General features: G+C 46.3%; 1 protein-coding gene across 2 annotated transcripts in view; it reads left to right on the forward strand.

Annotated features, from left to right (window-relative positions):
* Positions 1–20977, forward strand: part of LOC147120682 (rab GTPase-activating protein 1-like) — a 335058-nt gene that overhangs the window by 243284 nt on the left and 70797 nt on the right. For both annotated transcript variants that reach the window (XM_085986863.1, XM_085986864.1), the window contains one exon: positions 10348–10476. In XM_085986863.1, coding sequence (XP_085842989.1) covers positions 10348–10476 — 129 coding nt within the window. The remainder of the gene's footprint in view (positions 1–10347; positions 10477–20977) is intronic.

The raw sequence follows: 20977 nt of genomic DNA on the forward strand, positions 1-20977 counted from the left end.
TTGCTAGTGCTGTTGGGGAGGGTTTAAACTAAAATGGCAGGGGGTTGGGAAACTGCAGGGAGACAGAGGAATAGGAAACAAGGATAGAAGCAAACGACAGGAAGGAGAAAAGCAAAAGTGGCAGGCAGAGAAGTCAAGGGTTTAAATTAAACATGGCCACAGTAAATAATAATTCTAAAATGTCTAAGAGTGTTAAAAAAAACAAGCCTTGAAGGCTTTGTGTCTTAATGCGAGGAGCATTCGTAATAAGGTGGATGAATTAGCTGCGCAAATAGATGTAAACGGATATGATATAATTGGGATTACGGAGACATGGCTCCAGGGTGACCAAGGCTGGGAATTCAACATCCAGGGGTATTCAATGTTCAGGAAGGACAGACAAAAAGGAAAAGACAGAGGGGTAGCATTGCTGGTTAAAGAGGAGATTAACACAATAGTAAGGAAGGATATTAGCTCTGATGATGGGGAATCTGTATGGGCAGAGCTGAGAAATAACAAGGGGCAGAAAATGTCAGTGGGAGTTGTATATAGACCCCCAAACAGTAATGCGGAGGTTGGGGATGGCATTAAACAGGAAATTAGAGACACGTGCAATAAGGGCACAGCAGTTATCATGGGTGACTTTAATCTACATATAGATTGGGCTAACCAAATTAGTAACAATACTGTGGAGCAGGAATTCCTGGAGTGTATACGGGATGGTTTCCTGGACCAATATGTCGAGGAACCAACTAGAGATCAGGCCATCTTAGACTGGGTATTATGTAATAAAAAGGATTAATTAGCAATCTTGTGCGAGGCCCCTTGGGGCGGAGCGATCATAATATGATAGAATTCTTCATTAAGATGAAGAGTGAAGTATTTGATTCAGAGACTGGGGTCCTGAATTTAAATAAAGGAAACTACGATGGTATGAGGCGCGAGTTGGGTAGGATGGATTGGGGGATGTTACTTAAAGGGTTGACAGTGGATAGGCAATGGCAAACATTTAAAGATCGCATGGATGATCTACAGAATTTGTTCATCCCTGTTTGGCATAAAAATAAAACAAAAAGGGTGACTCAACCGTGGCTAACAAGGGAAATTAGGGATAGCATAAGATCCAAGGAGAGGACATATAAATTGGCCAGAAAAAGCAGCAAACCTGAGGATTGGGAGCAGTTTAGGATTCAGCAAAGGAGGACAAAGGGATTAATTAAGAGGGGGGAAATAGAGTATGAGAGTAAGCTTGCAGGGAACAATAAAACTAACTGTAAAAGCTTCTATAGATATGTGAAGAGAAAAAGATTGGTGAAGTCAAGCGTAGGTCCCGTGCAGTCAGAATCAGGGGAATTTATAATGGGGAACAAAGAAATGACTGACCAATTAAATACATACTTTGGTTCTGTCTTCACAAAGGAGGACACAAATAACCTCCCAGAGATGTCAGGGAACATAGGGTCTAATGAGAGGGAGGAACTGAATGAAATCAGTATTTGTAGGGAAATGGTGTTCGGGAAATTGATGGGATTGAAGGCCAATAAATCCCCAGGGCCTGATAATCTACATCCTAGGGTACTTAAGGAAGTGGCCCTAGAAACAGTAGATGCATTGCTGGTCATCTTCCAAAATTCTATTGATTCTGGAACAGTTCCCATGGATTGGAGGGTAGTTAATGTTACCCCACTATTCAAAAAAGGTGGTAGAGAGAAAACAGGGAATTATAGACCGGTAAGCCTGACATCGGTAGTGGGGAAAATGCTAGAGTCCATTATAAAAGATGTAATAGCAGAGCACTTGGAAAACAGTGACAGGATCAGACAAAGTCAACATGGATTTACAAAAGGTAAATCGTGCTTGACTAATCTACTGGAATTTTTTGGGGATGTAACTGGTAGAATAGATAAGGGAGAACCAGTGGATGTGGTGTATTTGGACTTTCAGAAGGCTTTCGATAAGGTCCCGCATAAGGGATTAGCGTGTAAAGTTAAAGCACATGGGATTGGGGGCAAGGTACTGACTTGGATAGAGAACTGGCTGGCAGACGGGAAGCAAAGAGTTGGAATAAACGGCTCTTTTTCCGAGTGGCAGGCAGTGACGAGTGGGGTACCGCAGTGATCGGTGCTAGGACCCCAGCTATTCACAATATATATTAATGATCTAGACGAGGGAACTGGATGTAATATCTCCAAGTTTGCAGACGACACAAAGCTGGGTGGGCGTGTGTGCTGTGAGGAGGATGCCGAGAAACTCCAGTGTGATTTGGACAGGTTGGGTGATTGGGCATATGTATGGCAGATGCAGTATAATGTGGATATATGCGAAATTATCCACTTTGGTGGCAAAAACAGGAAGACAGATTATTATCTGAACGGCAATAGATTGGAAGAAGGGGAAGTGCAACGAGACCTGGGTGTCCTTGTGCACCAGTCGCTGAAGGTAAGCATGCAGGTGCAGCAGGCGGTTAAGGTGGCAAATGGTATGTTGGCCTTCGTAGCGAGAGAATTCGAGTACAGGAACAAGGATGTCTTGCTGCAGTTGTACAGGGCCTTGGTGAGACCACACCTCGAGTATTGTGTGCAGTTTTGGTCGCCTTGTCTGAGGAAGGATGTTCTTTCCATGGAGGCAATGCAGCGAAGATTCACCAGACTGATACCTGGGATGGCAGGAATGACGTAGGAGGAGAGATTGGGTCGATTGGGCCTATACTCGCTGGAGTTTAGAAGAATGAGAGGGGATCCCATTGAAACTTATAAAATTCTAACAGGACTAGACAGACTAGATGCAGGAAGGATGTTTCCGATGGTCGGGGAGTCCAGAACCAGGGGTCACAGTCTAAGGATAAGGGGTAAGCCATTTAGGACTGAGATGAGGAGGAATTTCTTCACCCAGAGAGTGGTGAACCTGTGGAATTCTCTACCACAGAAGGCAGTTGAGGCCAATTCATTAAATATATTCAAGAAGGAGTTAGATATATTTCTTAAGGCTAAAGGGACCAAGGGATATGGGGAGAAGGCAGGGACAGGGTACTGAGTTTAGATGATCAACCATGATCTCATTGAATGGCGGAGCAGGCTCGAGGGGCCGAATGACCTACTCCTGCTCCTATCTTCTATGTTTCTATGAGTGGCTGACTTCCGAGGTAAGAGTGCTGCCACTGACACTGCGGTATGTAAGATAGGAAATGGGTTTGGAAAAGGGAAATCCAGCAAATGGGTACCCGCATGGGTCCTAGCTATGCCTGCCTTTTCGTGGGTTATGTGGAACAATCTTTGTTCCAGTCCTACTCGGGTCCCCTCCCTCACCTCTTTTTCCGATACATTGATGACTGTATCGGTGCCATTTCCTGCTCTCGCCCCGAACTAGACAATTTCATTCACTTTGCCTCCAATTTCCACCCTTCCCTCACCTTCACATGGTCCATCTCTGACTCTTCCCTTCCTCGACTTCTCCGTCTTCATCTCTGGGGATAGGTTATCGACCAATATTCACTACAAGCCCACTGACTCCCACAGCTACCTGGACGACACTTCCTCCCACCCCGCCTCCTGCAAGGACTCTATTCCATTCTCCCAGTTTCTCCATCTCCACCATATCTGCTCCGACGATGCCACCTTCCACACCAGTGCTTCCGACATGTCTTCCTTTTTCCGCAACCGAGGATTCCCCTCTACCATGGTTGACCCGGCCCTCGACCGTGTCCGTTCTATCTCCCGCACTTCTGCCCTCACCCCTGCCCCTCCCTCCCGGAACCACGATCGGGTTCCCCTTGTCCTCACCTATCACCCCACCAGCCTCCACATTCAACTGATCATCCTCCGCCATTTCCGCTACCTCCAAAGTGATCCCACCACCAAACGCATCTTCCCCTCCCCTCCCCTCCCCTTTCAGCATTCCGTAGGGCCGCTCCCTCCGAGACACCCTAGTCCACTCCTCTATCACCCCCAACAGCCCTTCCCCTTTGCCTGGCACCTGCCTGTGCAAGCGCAGGAGATGTAACACCTGCCCCTATACCTCCCCCTTTCCCACTGTCCAGGGCCCCAAACACCCCTTCCAGGTGAAACAGCGATTTACTTGTACTTCTTGCAATCTAGTATACTGTATTCGCTGCTCACGATATGGTCGTCTCTTCATTGGGGAGACCAAGCGCAGATTGGGTGACCGCTTTGCGGAACACCTCTGTTCAGTCCGTAAGGGTGACCCCGAGCTTCCGGTTGCCTGTCATTTTAATTCACCGCTCCATTTCCACTCGGACCTCACCGTCCTTGGCCTCTTGTATTGTTCCACGGAAGCTCAATGTAAACTCGAGGAACAGCACCTCATCTTCCGATTAGGCACTTTGCAGCCTTCCGTACTCAATATCGAGTTCAACAATTTCAGATCATAACCTCGGCCCCTATTACATTTTTACTTTTTTTTCCCACCCCTTTGTTTTGGGTCTTCCCTTCCCCCCCCCCCTTTCCTTTTTTTTCCCTCTGTCCCACATGGCAGCTGTCTCTCATCCTGCCAGTACACTTCACACCTAATCTGAGCCGTCTTTTGTCTCCACTGTCCTATTACCATCTCGTCTGGTTTTGAATACCTCTTAATGTCTCTCTTACTTCTTTTGTCCAACGCAGCCCTGCCTTCGATCTATTTTATTTCCTTTCCAGTTTTGAAAAAGGGTTAGACCCGAAACATCAACTCTAATTTCTCTCCACGGATGTTGCCTGGCCTGCTGAGTTTTTCCAGCATTTTCTGTTGTTATTACTTCTAACTAAACCTTGACAGTAGGGCAAGAGGCGCAGGCTCAAAATAGTTCAAGGAATATTTAGCACTGATGCCCACACAACAATCAACACATGGAATGGACTAAAAACAGACAATGCTGGAAATACTCAGCAGGTCAGGCAGCATCTGTCGAGAGAGAAACCGAGTTAACAGGGCAGAAATTCCGACCCCTACGGGTGGGTACCCACCCTAGGGACATCGGAAATGCTGGTTTCAGGCATGCACTGCGCATACGCTGGAAACCGACATTTCTGATTTGTCAAGAAAGCTCTTGACAGATCCTCTGGCTGCGCTGGAGCAGGGCCTCTGCGGGTGGAGACCTGCTTTTACCAGCACGGTGGCATAGTGGTTAGCACTGTTGCCTCACAGCACCAGGGACCCGGGTTCGAATCCGGCCTCGGGCGACTGTCTGTGTGGAGTTTGCACATTCTCCCCGTGTTTGCGTGGGTTTCCTCCGGGTGCTCCGGTTTCCTCCCACAGTCCAAAGATGTGCAGGTTAGGTTGATTGGCTATGATAAATTGACCCTTAGTGTTAGGGGGATTAAATACGTGGGGTTACGGGGATAGGGTGGGATATGTGTTGGTGTAGGGGTTACGGGGATCGGGTGGGATATGTGTCGGTGCAGGCTCGATGGGCCGAAATGGCCTCTATCTGCACTGTGGGGTTTCTGTGATTCTGTGATAAGAGTTGAAAAAAAGTAAAAAATTAAAATTAAAAAAAAATTCCATTGATTTATTATTTAAAAATACAGTACTTTAAAGAAAGGTAAGTTTATTTTTAGCCCCGTTAAAAACTTAATTTTTTTCAAAAATTTAAATTTTTGTTTAAAATAGTTAATTTATGTAATTTCAAGTCATTTTAAAAATGTGAATTTTTAAAATTTATTTAAAGTTTTACTATGTTTTGGGGCTGATCTCCATTCATATATTTGACAGGTCTTCCTGCCAAATGTATGAATGGAGATTCCCTTCTCTGATTGGTTCCCCATGGCCCACATGATCCCAGGGACGCTGCGAACCGCCTGCGCCTCTGGGATACATGGGCCCTGTGCACCAGCAGTTTGAAGAGGCCCAGGAATGGAACTCTGCGCCTCCCGGGAGCCCTCCGGTCTTGGCGCAGATTTTTCAAGATCGCAGCCCTCCGCCCGCGGGAGGCCTGCAAACGGAATTTCTGGGCCAATGTTTCAGGTCGATGACCCCTCGTCAGAACTGGAAAAAGTTAGAGATGTCACAGGTTTTAAGCAAGTACAGAGGCAGGGAAAGGGGGGAGGGGATGAAAGTACAAAAGGGAAGGTCTGTGATGGGGTGGAAGGCAGGAGAGATTAAAAGACAAAGGGGGGTAATGGTGCAAGGCAAAAGGAGATGGTAACAGAACAAGTAAAGAAATGAAAGATGAGTCTAGAGGAGGTGTAAATGGGAATATTAGAATCATCATCAACAGCTGCCGTCCAAAACATGGGGGCAAAGGTTATGATCTGAAATTGTTGAACTCAGTGAGTCCGGAAGGCTGTGCAGTACAGTAGGAGAAGGGGCACCTGACCTGGAATGGACTTCTGGGTAGGGTATTGGAGGCACAACCTTTAGAACCATCTAGGAAACAGTTGGATTCAATGATGGTAGGACTGCAGGCTCTTTGTGAATGGATGGGCCGAATGGCCTTACTCAGCCGTAGCTATCTTCTGAATATGGTTATACTGCTCATTGTAATGACCTTTCATGTAACTTTACTCTTCTATTACCTTTAGCTTGTATCCACTGATGTTTGAATGCTTTTCATAAGAACTAGGAGCAGGAGTAGGCCATTCGGCCCCTCGAGCCTGCTCCACCATTCAATAAGATCATGGCTGATCTTCTACCTCAACTCCACCTTTCTGCATTATCCCCATATTCCTTGATTCCCTTAATATCCAAAAATCTATCAATCTCTGTCGTGAATATGCTCAACGACTGAGCATCCACAGCCCTCTGGGGTAGAGAATTCCAAAGATTCACCACCCTCTGAGTGAAGAAATTTCTCCTCATCTGTCCTAAATGGCCGACCCCTTATTCTGAGACTGTGACCCCTAGTTCTAGACTCCCCAGCCAGGAGAAACAGCCTCTCTGCATCTACCCTGTCAAGTCCAGTAAGAATTTTATATGTTTCAATGAGATCACCTCTCATTCTTCTAAATTCTAGGGAATGTAGGCCTAGTCTCCTCATAAGACAATCTCCCCATCCCAGGAATCAAGCTAGCGAACCTTCGTTGCATTCCCACTAAGACAAGTATATCCTTCCCCAGTTAAGGAGACCAAAACTACACAGTACTCCAGGTGTGGTCTCACAAGGCCCTTTATAATTGCAGTAAGACTTCTTTACTCTTATACTCCATCCTTTTGTAATAAAGGCTAATATACCATTTGATTTCCTAATTGCTAGCATAACTGCATGTAAACTTTCAGTGATTAGTTTACAAGGACATCCAGGTCACCCTCTGAATACCAGTATTTTCCAATCTCTCACTACTTAAAAAATATTCTGCTTTTCTATTTTTCCTACCAAAGTGGATAACTGCACATTTCCCCATATTATATTCCATCTGCCATGTTCTTGCCCACTCATTTCACCTGTCTTATATCCCTTTGCACCCTCCTCACAACTTACTTTCCCACCTAACTTTGTATCATCAGCAAACTTGGATACATTACACTTGATCCCCTCATCTAAGTCATTGATATAGATGGTAAATAGCTGACGTCCAAGCACTGATCCTTTTGGTATCTCACTAGTTACAGCCTGCCAACCTGAAAGTGACCTGTTTATTCCTACTCTGTTTTCTGTCCATTAATCAATCCATCCATGCTAATATATTACCCCCAATCCCATGAGCCCTAACTTTGTGTAATAACCTTTTGTGTGGCACCTTAACGAATGCTTTCTGAAAATCCAAATACACCTCATCCACTGGTTTCCCCCTCATCTACCAGTCGCTGAAGGTAAGCATGCAGGTGCAGTAGGCGGTTAAGAAGGCAAATGGTATGTTGGCCTTCATAGCGAGAGGATTCGAGTACAGGAGCAAGGATGTCTTGCTACAGTTGTACAGGGCCTTGGTGAGACCACACCTTGAGTATTGTGTGCAGTTTTGGTCGCCTTACCTGAGGAAGGACGTTCTTGCCATGGAAGGAGTGCAGCGAAGATTCACCAGGCTGATACCTGGGATGGCAGGAATGACGTATGAGGAGAGATTGTGTCGATTGGGCTTATACTCACTGGAGTTTAGAAGATTGAGAGGGGATCTCATCGAAACCTATAAAATTCTGTCAGGCCTGGACAGACTAGATGCAGGAAGGATGTTTCTGATGGCCGGGGAGTCCAGAACCAGGGGTCATAGTCTAAGGATAAGGGGTAAGCCATTTAGGACTGAGATGAGGAGGAATTTCTTCACCCAGAGAGTGGTGAACCTGTGGAATTCTCTGCCACAGAGGGCGGTGGAGGCCAGTTCATTAAATATATTCAAAAAAGAGTTGGATATATTTCTTATGGCTAAAGGGATCAGGGGATATGGGGAGAAGGCAGGGACAGGGTACTGAGTTTGGATGATCAGCCATGATCTCATTGAATGGCGGAGCAGGCTCAAAGGGCCGAATGGCCTACTCCTGCTCCTATCTTCTATGTTTCTATGTTTCTACCCTGCTAGTTACAACCTCAAAAAACTTAAATTTATCAAATGCGATTTCCCTTTCATAAATCCGTGTTGACTTGCCCGGATTTGATTTTCTAAGTGCCCTGTTACCACGTCCCTAACAATAGATTCTAGCATTTCCCCTACAACTGATAACTGGTCTATAGTTCCCCACTTTCTCTCTCCCTCCTTTCTTTGATGGCGGGATTACATTTGCTACCTTCCAATCCGCGAGGACCGTTCTAGAATCTAGAGAATTCTGGAAGATCAAAACCAATGCATCCACTATCTCTGTAGCCACCTCTTTTAAAATCCTAGGATGTAGGCCATCAGGTCCAGGGGATTTGCCGGCTTTCAATCCCATTAATTTCTCCGTACTATTTCTTTACTAATACTAATGTCTTTAAGATCCTCATTTTCACTAGACCCTTGGTTCCCCAGTATTTCTGGAATTCTTTTGTGTCTTCGTCCATGAAGACAGATACAAAGTATTTGTTTAATGTCTCTGCCATTTCCTTATTCTCCATTGTAATTTCTCCAGTCACTCAGTGAACAATTTGCTTGCATCAGTCTGGTCAAGTCCCTGAGTAGTCTTCAAAACTTCAATGGTCTCACCTCTTCCAAAGACAATAAACCCAGCATAGCTAACCTTTCCTGATACGCAATCAACTTTGTTGTTCCTCACTGTACTGTCTCAATATCCTTCCTTCAACGAGGTGACCTATATATTGCAGATGGGTTCTGTCCAATGCCTTGCATATCAATACAACCTCTTTTGATTTGTACTCTATCCCTCTGCTAATGCAAACCAGTACCTTACTTGGCTATTTTACTTCAGCTGATGGTTTCATAGATTTATCTACAAAAACTCCCAGATATCTTACCTGTTCCATTTAACACAAACTCCCTCTTTTGCTTCTCTGTCTAACTTAGTGTTACACTGGGTAGTACATTTACCCATTGCCCCAAGGAAGTGGTAGACTCATTCGCTGCTTAACCTCTAATATCCTGATCATACACATGAAACTCAGTACCACACATGGGGCCAAATTTGGTGGCGTAGCTTCGCGTATTGAATCGCTAATTGGAAGATGCCCAACTTCATGGCCCACTGGATTTTTTTTGCCGACTGAAATTAGCTGGTGGAAAATAGAGTAGCCTGTGAAACTGGCATGCTTGACCACCTTGCGCGATATTCCACTTGGCACTCGTGGTCTGCAAAGTCCAGTGAGCTACATTGTGAAATCTAGCCCAGCAATGTGGTTCTACTGTTTTGTAAATTAGCACGTCAAGAGTTTGGTGTGATGTGTGTGCTGCGGGGCCCCAAACAACAGCTTGCATTTATAAAGCACCTTTAATGTAGTAAAATGTCCCTAGGTGCTTCACAGGAGTTTTATCAGACACCGAGCCAACGAAGGAGATATTAGGACAGGTGACCGAAAGATTGGTCAAAGAGATGGGTTTTAAGGAGCATCTTAAAGGAGGAGAGAGAGGTGGAGAGGTTTAGAGAAGGAATTCCAGAGCTTAGGGCCGAGGCAGCTGAAGGCATGGCTGCCAATGGTGGATCGATGAAAATCAGGGATGCGCTAGAGGCCAGAAATTGAGGAGCGCAGATATCTGAGGGTTGTAGGTGCTGGAGGAGGTTAGAGATAGGGAGGGGCGAGGCCATGGAGGGATTTGAGAACAGTGTAACACTTTCAACTTGTGCACAAGTGAATTGTGGGAGGTCCTTCAGCTTAGGCTGACCGAGACTGGCTTGGTATCATCGTTGGCGACTGATAGAAAATGGAGAGCTTTGGTCTCCAGAAGTGCCATTTCTCCCTTTTCAATGAGTGCAGCTAAAGGGAAGCCAAGTTATTGATGAGTTTTGTGATGTTGAATACCTACATAATGGACCTGACGTTCAAACCACATCTCATACTCCGTTTTCCCTTCCCAGACTTCTAAGGAAGACCTGCTGCAGGCTGACTTCGAAGGGGCATTAAAGTTCTTCCGCGTCCAGCTGCCAAAGCGCTACAGGGCCGAGGAAAATGCCAGGAGATTAATGGAGCAAGCCTGCAATATAAAGGTAAGCAAATAGGTAGATGGGAGCCATGGAAAATACAGAGCGTTTGGGATTAGGATTATATCCACTTATTGATACGGCCAAGTAAGTGACACCAATCAGGGTGAAAACAAATAACGTTCTCGCATTGACTGGTTTAGTGGACCAAGTGCAAACACTGTTAATCAGGAGAGGGCGGTCTCAGCTCTACTTCAGATTTATATCCAGAAACTGCACTGGTACAGTGTAAACACTGTAAGGAAACAGCTGTGTGTCTGCTTCATACATCAATAGTCCAGGTCATACTCAACAAGATAAATGAGGAAGCCCATCTTGGCTCATCCATCTCATAAAAAGCTTGACACTCCCTCTTCATTGTATCCAATTGCCTTTTAAATGGTAAAACAAACAGGAAAAGCTGTGACTGCTGGAAATCAGAAATAAGAGCAGACACCTGAAATGTGTCAGAATCAGTCTTTTGTCTTTACAGATGAGGAACAGGTGACTTTTGACCCATGGTTCCCAAAGCTTTCCACCACTGGCGGTTTTCCTCGCCTCATGTCTGGGTCTGTTGTAGACAAATTGATAGAGACTACCAGGATGGTAGAAGCTGAACTAGATGGACCTTGGTCTTTTTTTGTCTAGAAATTCCTGATTGACTTGTGTACTTCCATGATTTTCTATTTTTGTTTCTTAAATGACTCCAGTTTCTCTATCAGGAATTCAGTTGCATGATCAATAACTTCCTGACATAGGTCTGAAATTTGCCCTGTGCCCCTTGTCTTCGAGGCATGCCTTGTCCACACTGTTTAATATCGTATACACCTGTGAGGTTCCCTCTTACTCGCCTCCTTTCAGAACTGTAGAGCCCAAGTATCGCTCTTAACTCATTTCTCCAATGTTGGGGGTCAATCCCATGGCGTTTCGCTGCACGGTCTCCAGTTCTTGAACGTTTCCCATGTCTCTTAATCATCAAAAACAGCACTCGAGGTGCAGCCTAACTGGAGCACTAAGTTCAAGCATGACCTTCTCTGACTTATAGACAGACAGAAAAGAAAGAAAGACTTGCATTTCTATAGCGCCTTTCATGACCTCAGGACGTCCCAAAGCGCTTTACAACCAATTAGGTATCTTTGAAGTATAGTCACTGCAATGTAGGAAATGTGACAGCCAATTTACCAACAGCGATGTGATAATGACCAGATATTCTGTATTTTTTAGTGATAGACTTGTTAGCAAAATTGAAGTCTGTAGGGGGTGGCACGTGCGCCCAGTCAGTTATGCCCCTGACTGCCTGTGAGCGGTTCGAATCGCTCCCACGCCCCTGGGTTCCAGACACCGGACTTGGGTACAGACGGCGATACAGAAAACTCGAGTAGACAAGTGGTTTGGTGTAAGAAAACTAAGATTTTATTAAAACAGAAACGAAAACACAGTCTTATGAGAAAATTACTGGTAGGAAAAATTACAGGCATATAACAATAATTATACTTATACAGGGAATGGGGAACACACAGCACATCGAGGGAAAAACAACTACTTTAACAATCCCCTTTATCCTTATCCCACTCCTATACCTAACTAGATTAAGCTATGAGGGGCCAGGAATTCATGCTCACCAATCCAAAGCAAAGCCTGTTGTTTTAGCAATTGCGAGTTTTGAGGTCTGGTCTCCTGTTCTTTGGGGTACTCCGTCGCCACGTGGTCTCAGGGTGCGGTGCTGGAGCTGTTGCTGCGACACACCTTTCTTCTCAGCTACCGTCGTCGTCTCATCGCGATGGGTTCTCCTCCTCTTCTCCCTCGGGTGGTCGCTGGCGGTAACGTTGCGTCAGTGAGACGTTTGGCAGTCTTCACTGCTTAGATTTTCCTACCCATTCTTGGAACGCTGGTATATTCCTTATGGCGTGGACACCTGCGTTTAATGCCAGCTCATTCGCAGTGTTTAACTAGCCAACTTAGTCTCACTGTCCATATATTTTCTTCCCCCAAGCGCCAGCTTATAACTAGGCGCTAGGTCTTAATTAATGCGTCTTCTGCTGCCCTTCTCTGCTCTTGTCGGGTCTTTACCTTCTTCTTCGTCTCGCCTTATCTCGTCTCGTTTCGTCTGCCCCTTTTGGTGGCCCGTGTGTCCTGTATAACTTTGGACTCGGGTCTCGTTCCCCTCTCCGCGCTTGGTATGGATGTCCTTGGTTGCAACTTAATGCGGGAGCGAGAAGCGAACCTGCCACGAGGCCAGGGCACGAGTACGAGTGGCAGCAGCCCAAGAGGCCGGAGCCACGAGAGCAGAGCAGGACTAAGGGGCAAGAGAGAGAGATTGCTACTGAGGGCCTATAATTATACCTGTTCCTTCATCTCCTATCAGTGCGCCAAATCAGGTCAGTCCATAGTTTAACTTTTGGCGGGCTGTGTTAAATGATTGTACCAATCTAAGTTAACTGGTTTTAGATGGCCGTTTAACGCACCTGATGGCCTGATGTCCGGGCTGTATTGTCATTAATGCATTTTAATCGGCCTGTCCAGCCTTGATGGCTTCCTTAAGCTGTTTCCGATTAATTATGTGGACAAACTAATGGCCTCATGCTTAGGTTAACCGGGTTGATTTGTTCCAATCTGACGAAATGCATATTCAATGTTTGCTTAGCTGTCTGGCCCTTCAAACACAAAAGTCCTTTTCACAGAAATGCATTTTACGTTTCAATTTCCCAAAGCTGCTTGTTCGGTGCTGCAGAGTCCAAGCTTGTAAAATCTTACAGGCTTTTGGTCACGAGGTGCGGACGCCATCTTTGGGTACCCTTTTTAAATTGTCCATAGGGTCCCTTTTATTAATAACCTTGGGGGAATGTGGAAATTTTGTGAATCCTACAAGTCCATGGGATTAAGGGGACAGTGGATGTATGGATACGAAATTGGTTAAGGGAAAAAAAGCAGAGAGTAGTGATGAATGGGTGTTTTTCAGACTGGAGGGAAATGTGCAGTGATGTTCTCCCAGGGATGCAGCAACCCCAAAGGCCCCCATCTACCTAGGGTTGCAAAATTCCGGGAATTTTTAAAAGAGGAAACTTTACATGGGAATTTTCGTGAATTTATGGGAATTGAGTTTTTTTGCACACTGATGGTTTTTGTCTCTGACCCTTATGTTATCTTTGTCATCAAAATAGACATACTGTTCCATACAAATAAAAACAGGCTTTCAAAACTTTATTTAGGTTATAATTTTGAACTTTATTTAGCCCCCACAAAAAAGACCCATCTAAAATAAAATAAAAAGAGCGTCAGCTTATTTAGCCTGTAATTTGTCCTTATTTTGTCCCTTTGAGTCTTCCACTCATGAGTCTTCTACTCATCATTGCTCCTCCTGATTCTCTGGCTCTGACGTGTCCATTTCCTCCTCTGTGTCAGTGTCTAGCTGTGTGGTGGACACTTCTGTATCTGGCTCAATAAGTTGTAGGTTCGCCCGGATAGCCACCAGTTTCTCCACTCTCGTTAGTCAGCCTGTTGCACACCTTTGTATGCGTATTCCCAAAAAGTGACCAGTTTCGTTTAGAGGCCGCTGATGAAGGTGGGATTTGGAGTATCACCAATGCAATGGGTGACAGGGCACAAAGTCCCTTCCACCAGGTATGTGCACTGATACGCTTGCATGATTCCCATATCCCATCTCTATTCCAAAGACCTTGCTTGGTAGAGAACTTTGCCAGACTTCCCAGAACTTTGCCCACATCCAGATTGAGGTGGCGTGAGAGGGTAGAAATCACACTAAGCGCTGTTGATCTGTTCTCCAGAAAGTATTGGTCTCCCAACATGCTTTGGGTCCAGCATGTATGCTGCAGCATGAATCGGCTTGACACAAAATTCTTGACGCATCTGTATGAATTGAACAATTGCCTTCTCCTCTGCTTTGAGCAGCAGGGATGTGGGTAGGGCAATGCTGATTTGTTCTTTTAAATCAGCAAAAAGCCCGAGAACATCTGACAAGACAGCGTCATCTCCTTCAATCTGAGCAATTGCAGATGCTACTGGTGAGAGTAGTTTAAGGCTGCTAACCACTCTCTCCCAAAACACATCATCCAGCAGTATTTTCTTGATGGTGGTTTCCATATCCCCAGACTGGGATATTGCCATTTCTTGCAGCCATGTTTACCGTCTGATGTGTGGAAGCATTTTACCCCAGGCATTAAAGATGGAAAGACTGTGTACATGTGCAAACACTGTACAAAGCCATATGTAAAGAATGCCACAAAGAAGCTATTGTACATTATGACAACGCCACCCCATCTAGTGTTGCTGGGCAGCTTCAGTGTGGTGTTCTTGTTCTTTGTTGTTTGCTTGGAGTTGTAGGTTGCTGCAACTACCTGTTTTCCCCTGACATACTTAACAACTTGCTTTGCTCTCTTGTACAGTGTTTCCATGGTTCTCTAACCATGATGTCCTTGAGGAGCAGGTTGAGCCCATGAGCTACGCACCCAGTAGACGTAATATGAGGGTAGGCCTCCTCCACTTGAGCCCAAGCAGCCTTCATATTCACAGCATTGTCAGTAACTACTGCAAAGACCTTTTGTGATCCAAGATCGTTGATGACCGCTTTCAGCTCATCAGCAATGTATGTGCCTGTGTGTCTGTTGTCCTTCGTGTCTGTGCTCTTGAAGAACACTGGGAGAGGAGTGGAGATGATGTAGTTTATGATGCCCTGCCCTCGTACATTTGACCACCCATCTGAGATAACTGCAACAGTTTGCCATCTCTATCGTTTCTTTGAGCTTTCCTTGGTCTCTGTTATACTCCGCCTCCAGCAAATAAGTAGATAAAGCATGTCTGGTGGGAGGACAGTATGCAGGACGAATAACATTGAAAAATCTCTTCCAGTACACATTGGCTGTGAGCATGAGGGGTGAGCCTGTCGCATATACAGCTCGAGCAAGGCACTCATCTGCATTCTTCTGGCTATGGTTATCCATTGTATCAAAGAACCTTCCAAGTGGGCCAGGAGTTGCTGATGATAAGGAGCCTGATGCTGAATGTGAACCATCATCTTCTTGAATGGAAGCATAGGAACTCTGGGCTGACTGCTGTGAGCTTTGAGTGAATTTGCTGCATTTGGATAAATGCTGCTGCATCTTTGTGGCATTCTTTACATATGGCTTTCTACAGTGTTTGCACATGTACACAGTCTTTCCATTTTAATGCCTGGGGTAAAATGCTTCCACACATCCGACGGTTAACATGGCATTGTTCTGTGCAGAGAAATAAAGGGCATTCGTCTCTGTGTCGAACTGCGGTCGATCAGCACGATTGCAACAGGGTGAGTAAATTTTTCCTGATGCTCCATGTGATGGAAGCATGACCTGTGCATGCACGACGCTACATCACCAATAGAGGGAGCTAATCGCTCATCCAACCAATCAGGACACATTTGTTCGCAGTCACACACAAAACTTGTAATTGTTAAAACAAGCCAAGTAAGAAGAGAAACATATATTGATTAAGAAATTCCTTAATAATTAAGATTCCATCTCTGTTAGTAATTTTAAGAGAGGACCTGTGGGGGAAAAAAATGAAAGAAATACAAAAAAAAACAAAAAAAAAAATTATGCTAGCATGTGCTTTTTGGGCAAAATTCCCACGCTAAACTTCCCGTGGAAAATTTCCGGAAATTTACCGGAAACTTTCAACCTCTTCGCAACCCTACATCTACCTCTGTCTTTGACCCCCTTAACAAAGCCTCCCTGTCTGGTTATACTCCTCATCCTCAGTGATTTCAATCTCCGTCTCAGCTCTCCTTGCCCCCTCTTCTCTGATTTCACTGCTCTCCTGTCCTTGCTAAACCTCTTCCTTCATGTTCACAGCCATTGGTTGACCTTGCCATCTCGCGTGGCCTCAATACTCCCACGATCTCGACCACTTCCTTATATCTCTTAGCACGCGCGTCCTCATAACTCCTTCCAACCCCAATTTCTCCACCTTCTGCCCTTGGGAAAAAAAACTCCTTCACCCCAAGTCACTTAGAACTGCCTGACCTTTGGCCCTCTTTGTCCCAATACCTCTGCAGCCGTCGATTTGCTCAACCGCTCCCTCTCCTCCACCTTTGTCCCCAGAAAAACCTTTACTCCCTCCCATCCCGATCATTCCCCCAGTATGGCCCACACCTTTGCTCACTGGAGTCCACAGTGTTGCAGTCGGCCTTTTTAAAATTCCCTACTTGGCCATTGGCTCTCAGCATTGCTGATTCCCAGATTGTATTGAACGTCACTACATCGTGGTCAGTATCCCTCGGGTAGAGGACAGGGTTGGGGCAGGGCGGGCCACGCCACACCCTCCATTTTCCGTACAATGTCAAGCTGAGAGCTCTCTCTCATGGCTTTCCTGATGCACTGATTCACGAAGCATTCGCATCACATTTACTAGCTCAAACTATATGGGCCTTCCCAGTTGATATTTGGTTGGTTGAAATCTCCATCCTGTTCTCACATGCTCTCCTTATCTCTCCATTGAGTAAACTGTTTATCCTGTTCTGAGTGGGCATTCTTTAGCAAACCCCTGCTGCTACCTCTGCTCGTCTCCCTCTTAAAACTCCCAGCCAGCATAGTTTGTTAGCTCGCTCCGAATTGTACAGGAACAATCTCCTTAATCTCACAGATGTCCTTAACATATGGAAGCTACACTACCTCGTTTCCTGTCTATCCTAACTTGCCTGGATACCCTTGTGTGTTACATTCATCTCTATCTTCTGTAGTTAGCCTGTTTCTGATGTTCCTGTTGCATCTTATTTCACAAGCCTTAAACTCTGCCGTCTTATGAGTTTGTTTAGCAGCCGTGTAAGTGCTCCTTATTATAGAATTACCCCCTTGTTTTGCCTTCAGTGTCTGTGCTTCTGATGGATGGATCCAGTATTTCTGAGTTACTGTTCCTGCCCACTACATGGTTAATATCCACACTCCAATCCAGTCTCGTGGAGGATCCAATTTCTCTCCACTCACCTCCCCCATTTGGTTCACTCCCTGAGCCTCTCCGGCTCTCTACTCTCTCTCTCCGCCTTTAAGACGCTCCTTAAAACCTACCTCTTTGACAAAGCTTTAGGTCACCTGCTGTAATATCTCCTTATGTGGCTCGGTGTCAAATGTTGTTTGCTAACACTCCTGTGAAACGCTTTGGAACCTTTTACTGTGTTAAATGCGCTATATAAATACAAGTTGTTTAAATCATTTTTAATACTGGGCTCTGAATTACTGCAAGTCTCCTGGTTCCTGCTGTGTTTAGGTGCCCGAGTCTCCTGGTTCCTGCTGTGTTTAGGTGCCCGAGTCTCCTGGTTCCTGCTGTGTTTAGGTGCCCGAGTCTCCTGGTTCCTGCTGTGTTTAGGTGCCCGAGTCTCCTGGTTCCTGCTGTGTTTAGGTGCCCGAGTCTCCTGGTTCCTGCTGTGTTTAGGTGCCCGAGTCTCCTGGTTCCTGCTGTGTTTAGGTGCCCGAGTCTCATGGTTCCTGCTGTGTTTAGGTGCCCGAGTCTCCTGGTTCCTGCTGTGTTTAGGTGCCCGAGTCTCCTGGTTCCTGCTGTGTTTAGGTGCCCGAGTCTCCTGGTTCCTGCTGTGTTTAGGTGCCCGAGTCTCATGGTTCCTGCTGTGTTTAGGTGCCCGAGTCTCCTGGTTCCTGCTGTGTTTAGGTGCCCGAGTCTCATGGTTCCTGCTGTGTTTAGGTGCCCGAGTCTCCTGGTTCCTGCTGTGTTTAGGTGCCCGAGTCTCCTGGTTCCTGCTGTGTTTAGGTGCCCGAGTCTCCTGGTTCCTGCTGTGTTTAGGTGCCCGAGTCTCCTGGTTCCTGCTGTGTTTAGGTGCCCGAGTCTCCTGGTTCCTGCTGTGTTTAGGTGCCCGAGTCTCATGGTTCCTGCTGTGTTTAGGTGCCCGAGTCTCCTGGTTCCTGCTGTGTTTAGGTGCCCGAGTCTCATGGTTCCTGCTGTGTTTAGGTGCCCGAGTCTCCTGGTTCCTGCTGTGTTTAGGTGCCCGAGTCTCATGGTTCCTGCTGTGTTTAGGTGCCCGAGTCTCCTGGTTCCTGCTGTGTTTAGGTGCCCGAGTCTCCTGGTTCCTGCTGTGTTTAGGTGCCCGAGTCTCATGGTTCCTGCTGTGTTTAGGTGCCCGAGTCTCATGGTTCCTGCTGTGTTTAGGTGCCCGAGTCTCCTGGTTCCTGCTGTGTTTAGGTGCCTGAGTTTTTTTTAATTCATTCACGGCCAGACCAGCAATAATTGCCCATCTCTTGAGAAAGTCGTGAGCCTCCTTGAATCACCACATTCCGTGTGGCGAAGGTACTCCCACAGGAGGGTGTGCAAGGATTCTGACCCAGCGACGATGAAGAAACGGCGATATATTTCCAAGTCAGGATGGTGTGACTTGGAAGTATACCTCGGTCCTGCTGTGGGTGCCATAGCCTGTATTCACTGATTTGTAATCCCATTTCTTTCTACGGAGTGGATTTACGTGTTAGAGAGAGGGGCTGATTGCAGATCACAGCATGAATTGTATCAGCGCCCTATGTTTTATTCATGCTCTGCTCCTATCCCCGGGAGATGTGATGGAATTCTTTTGACCAGTCTTATGATACCAGACCTGCCTTTGGGTGTTTTGTGGATTGTTGCCAAATACAAAAGACTGGCTGTGTTGTAACATACTGCTAAACTGAAGAGGAGGAGATTGAGTCGTAATATGAGTCAAAAATGTACCAACTGTACAACAGGTCTCGAGAACTTAATCCCATGGGCTGCTTTCTCTTGTTTTCGCTGTTCCTAAGGCACCATCTTGTATCCTAGCAACCAGTAATTGGCCCCTGGTGTACAACTCAATCGGAGGGAGCTGAACAGTGAGGAGGCGCAGTTACTCAAAACTGCATATTCAAGATTTTAAATATTAATCTCTCAGCTCAGCACCCTTTGATTTTAGCTAAACGAGCCAAACAATTTAAACGAGAGAATAAGGGCGCTTGAAATGCTCCTTGTTACAAACCTGCCCACATGTCACCAGTTGCAGTCATTCCCAGCCTGCATCCCTGGGCATTCTGTATCTTTGAGTCTCCAATTGCACAGTTGATGCGGTTCGAGGTTGGTGTGGAGTGAACAGGGCACTTGTTTTTGGCTGGATGCGTGTGGCATACACTAAGATCCTGCACGTGTCACTGGTGAAGGTGCTCGTAGCTACGTTGAACGCCATCTACTTTTGAGTAGAAGTCCTGTTGGTTTTAATAGCGCCATGAACAACGGCGCACGTTAGCAGCAGGCCTTGTTTTCAACCCTGCCCAGTGAGACTGCATGAATCTGTAAGGGCCCATTTTAACTCCGGGCAGGAGACGCGCGGATTGAGGCCGAGAGATTTTAACCCGTCTGTTGAGGCCCCGTCTGTCTACCAGGGGATGCGCAGGAGGCTGACGCTGAGGACCCGAAGGAATGGTCCCTGACGTCGGTAAGTGGTTGGGAGGCGGTTCTGGAGCCGGAGTGGGGTGAACATGGAGGGTCCAGGGTGGGAGGAGACCAAAGGTTTCCTCATTTGGCCCGGAGCAGCATTCCTAATCCTGCTGGAGGAACTTCTCCTTTCCGGGCCTTTCAGGCCCCAGCTCCTCCTGCCTCCACTTCGACCAAATCAGCCTGACTCAAAGAAAGCTCCTTTCATGGCCTCAGGATGTCCAAAGTGTTCGACAGGCAATTAATTACTTTTTGAAGTGTAGTCACTGTTGTAATGCAGGAAACGTGGCAGCCAAATTGTGCACAGCAAGCTCCCACAAGCAGTAATGTGATGACCAGATCATCTGTTTGTGATGTTGGTTGAGGGATAAATATTGGCCAGCAAACAGTGGAGAACTCCCCTGCTCCTCTTCAAATAGTGCCATGGGTTCTTTTACGTCCACCTGAGAGAGCAGACGGGACCTCAGTTTAACATCTCATCTGAAAGACGGCACCTCCAACAGTGCAGCACTCCCTCAGCATGGCACTGGAGTGTCAGCCTGGATTATGGGCTCAAGTCTCTGGGACTTGAAGCCATGACCCTCTGACTCAGACGAGAGTGCTGCCCACTGAACCATGGCTAACAAACAGGTGACAGGTGCAGTGATTGCAAGGGACAACACAGTGCATCACTTTCCTCATGGAAAAGAGGGTGCACAGCTGGCGAGGGTGGCAAGGTTTCCAAGAGTGCAAGGTGTAATGATTGGCATCCATGTGGGCATCAGGGCTTCTTGCAGCAACCCCATTCAATTAATATTCAGATGGAGCCTAACCACAAATATAATAATTCACACAAATTCCTGTTATCTTGGAAGCAGCCATGTTGCCTTCCTTTTGCACCAGCCCGCAGGACCTGCATTATTTGAAGGCCCTGATGGACCAGAAGGACGTCTGCAGGGAAGCCAGGGCTCTCCTCAACAGACAGGGCCGATGATCCCACCCTTAAACCCCTGAACAGCAGTGGAACATAAACATGGTAAGGTACATGCTCCCTGTAGAGAGTACAGGGAGTGTTCAGCAATGGTTCCACTTTGTGGATCTCCCAGCAATGGTGTCC

This window comes from Somniosus microcephalus, chromosome 4 (assembly GCF_052327205.1).
Source record: "Somniosus microcephalus isolate GS21.2 chromosome 4, FLI_Smic_1.0, whole genome shotgun sequence".
In the NCBI taxonomy this organism is placed as follows: Eukaryota; Metazoa; Chordata; class Chondrichthyes; order Squaliformes; family Somniosidae; genus Somniosus; species Somniosus microcephalus.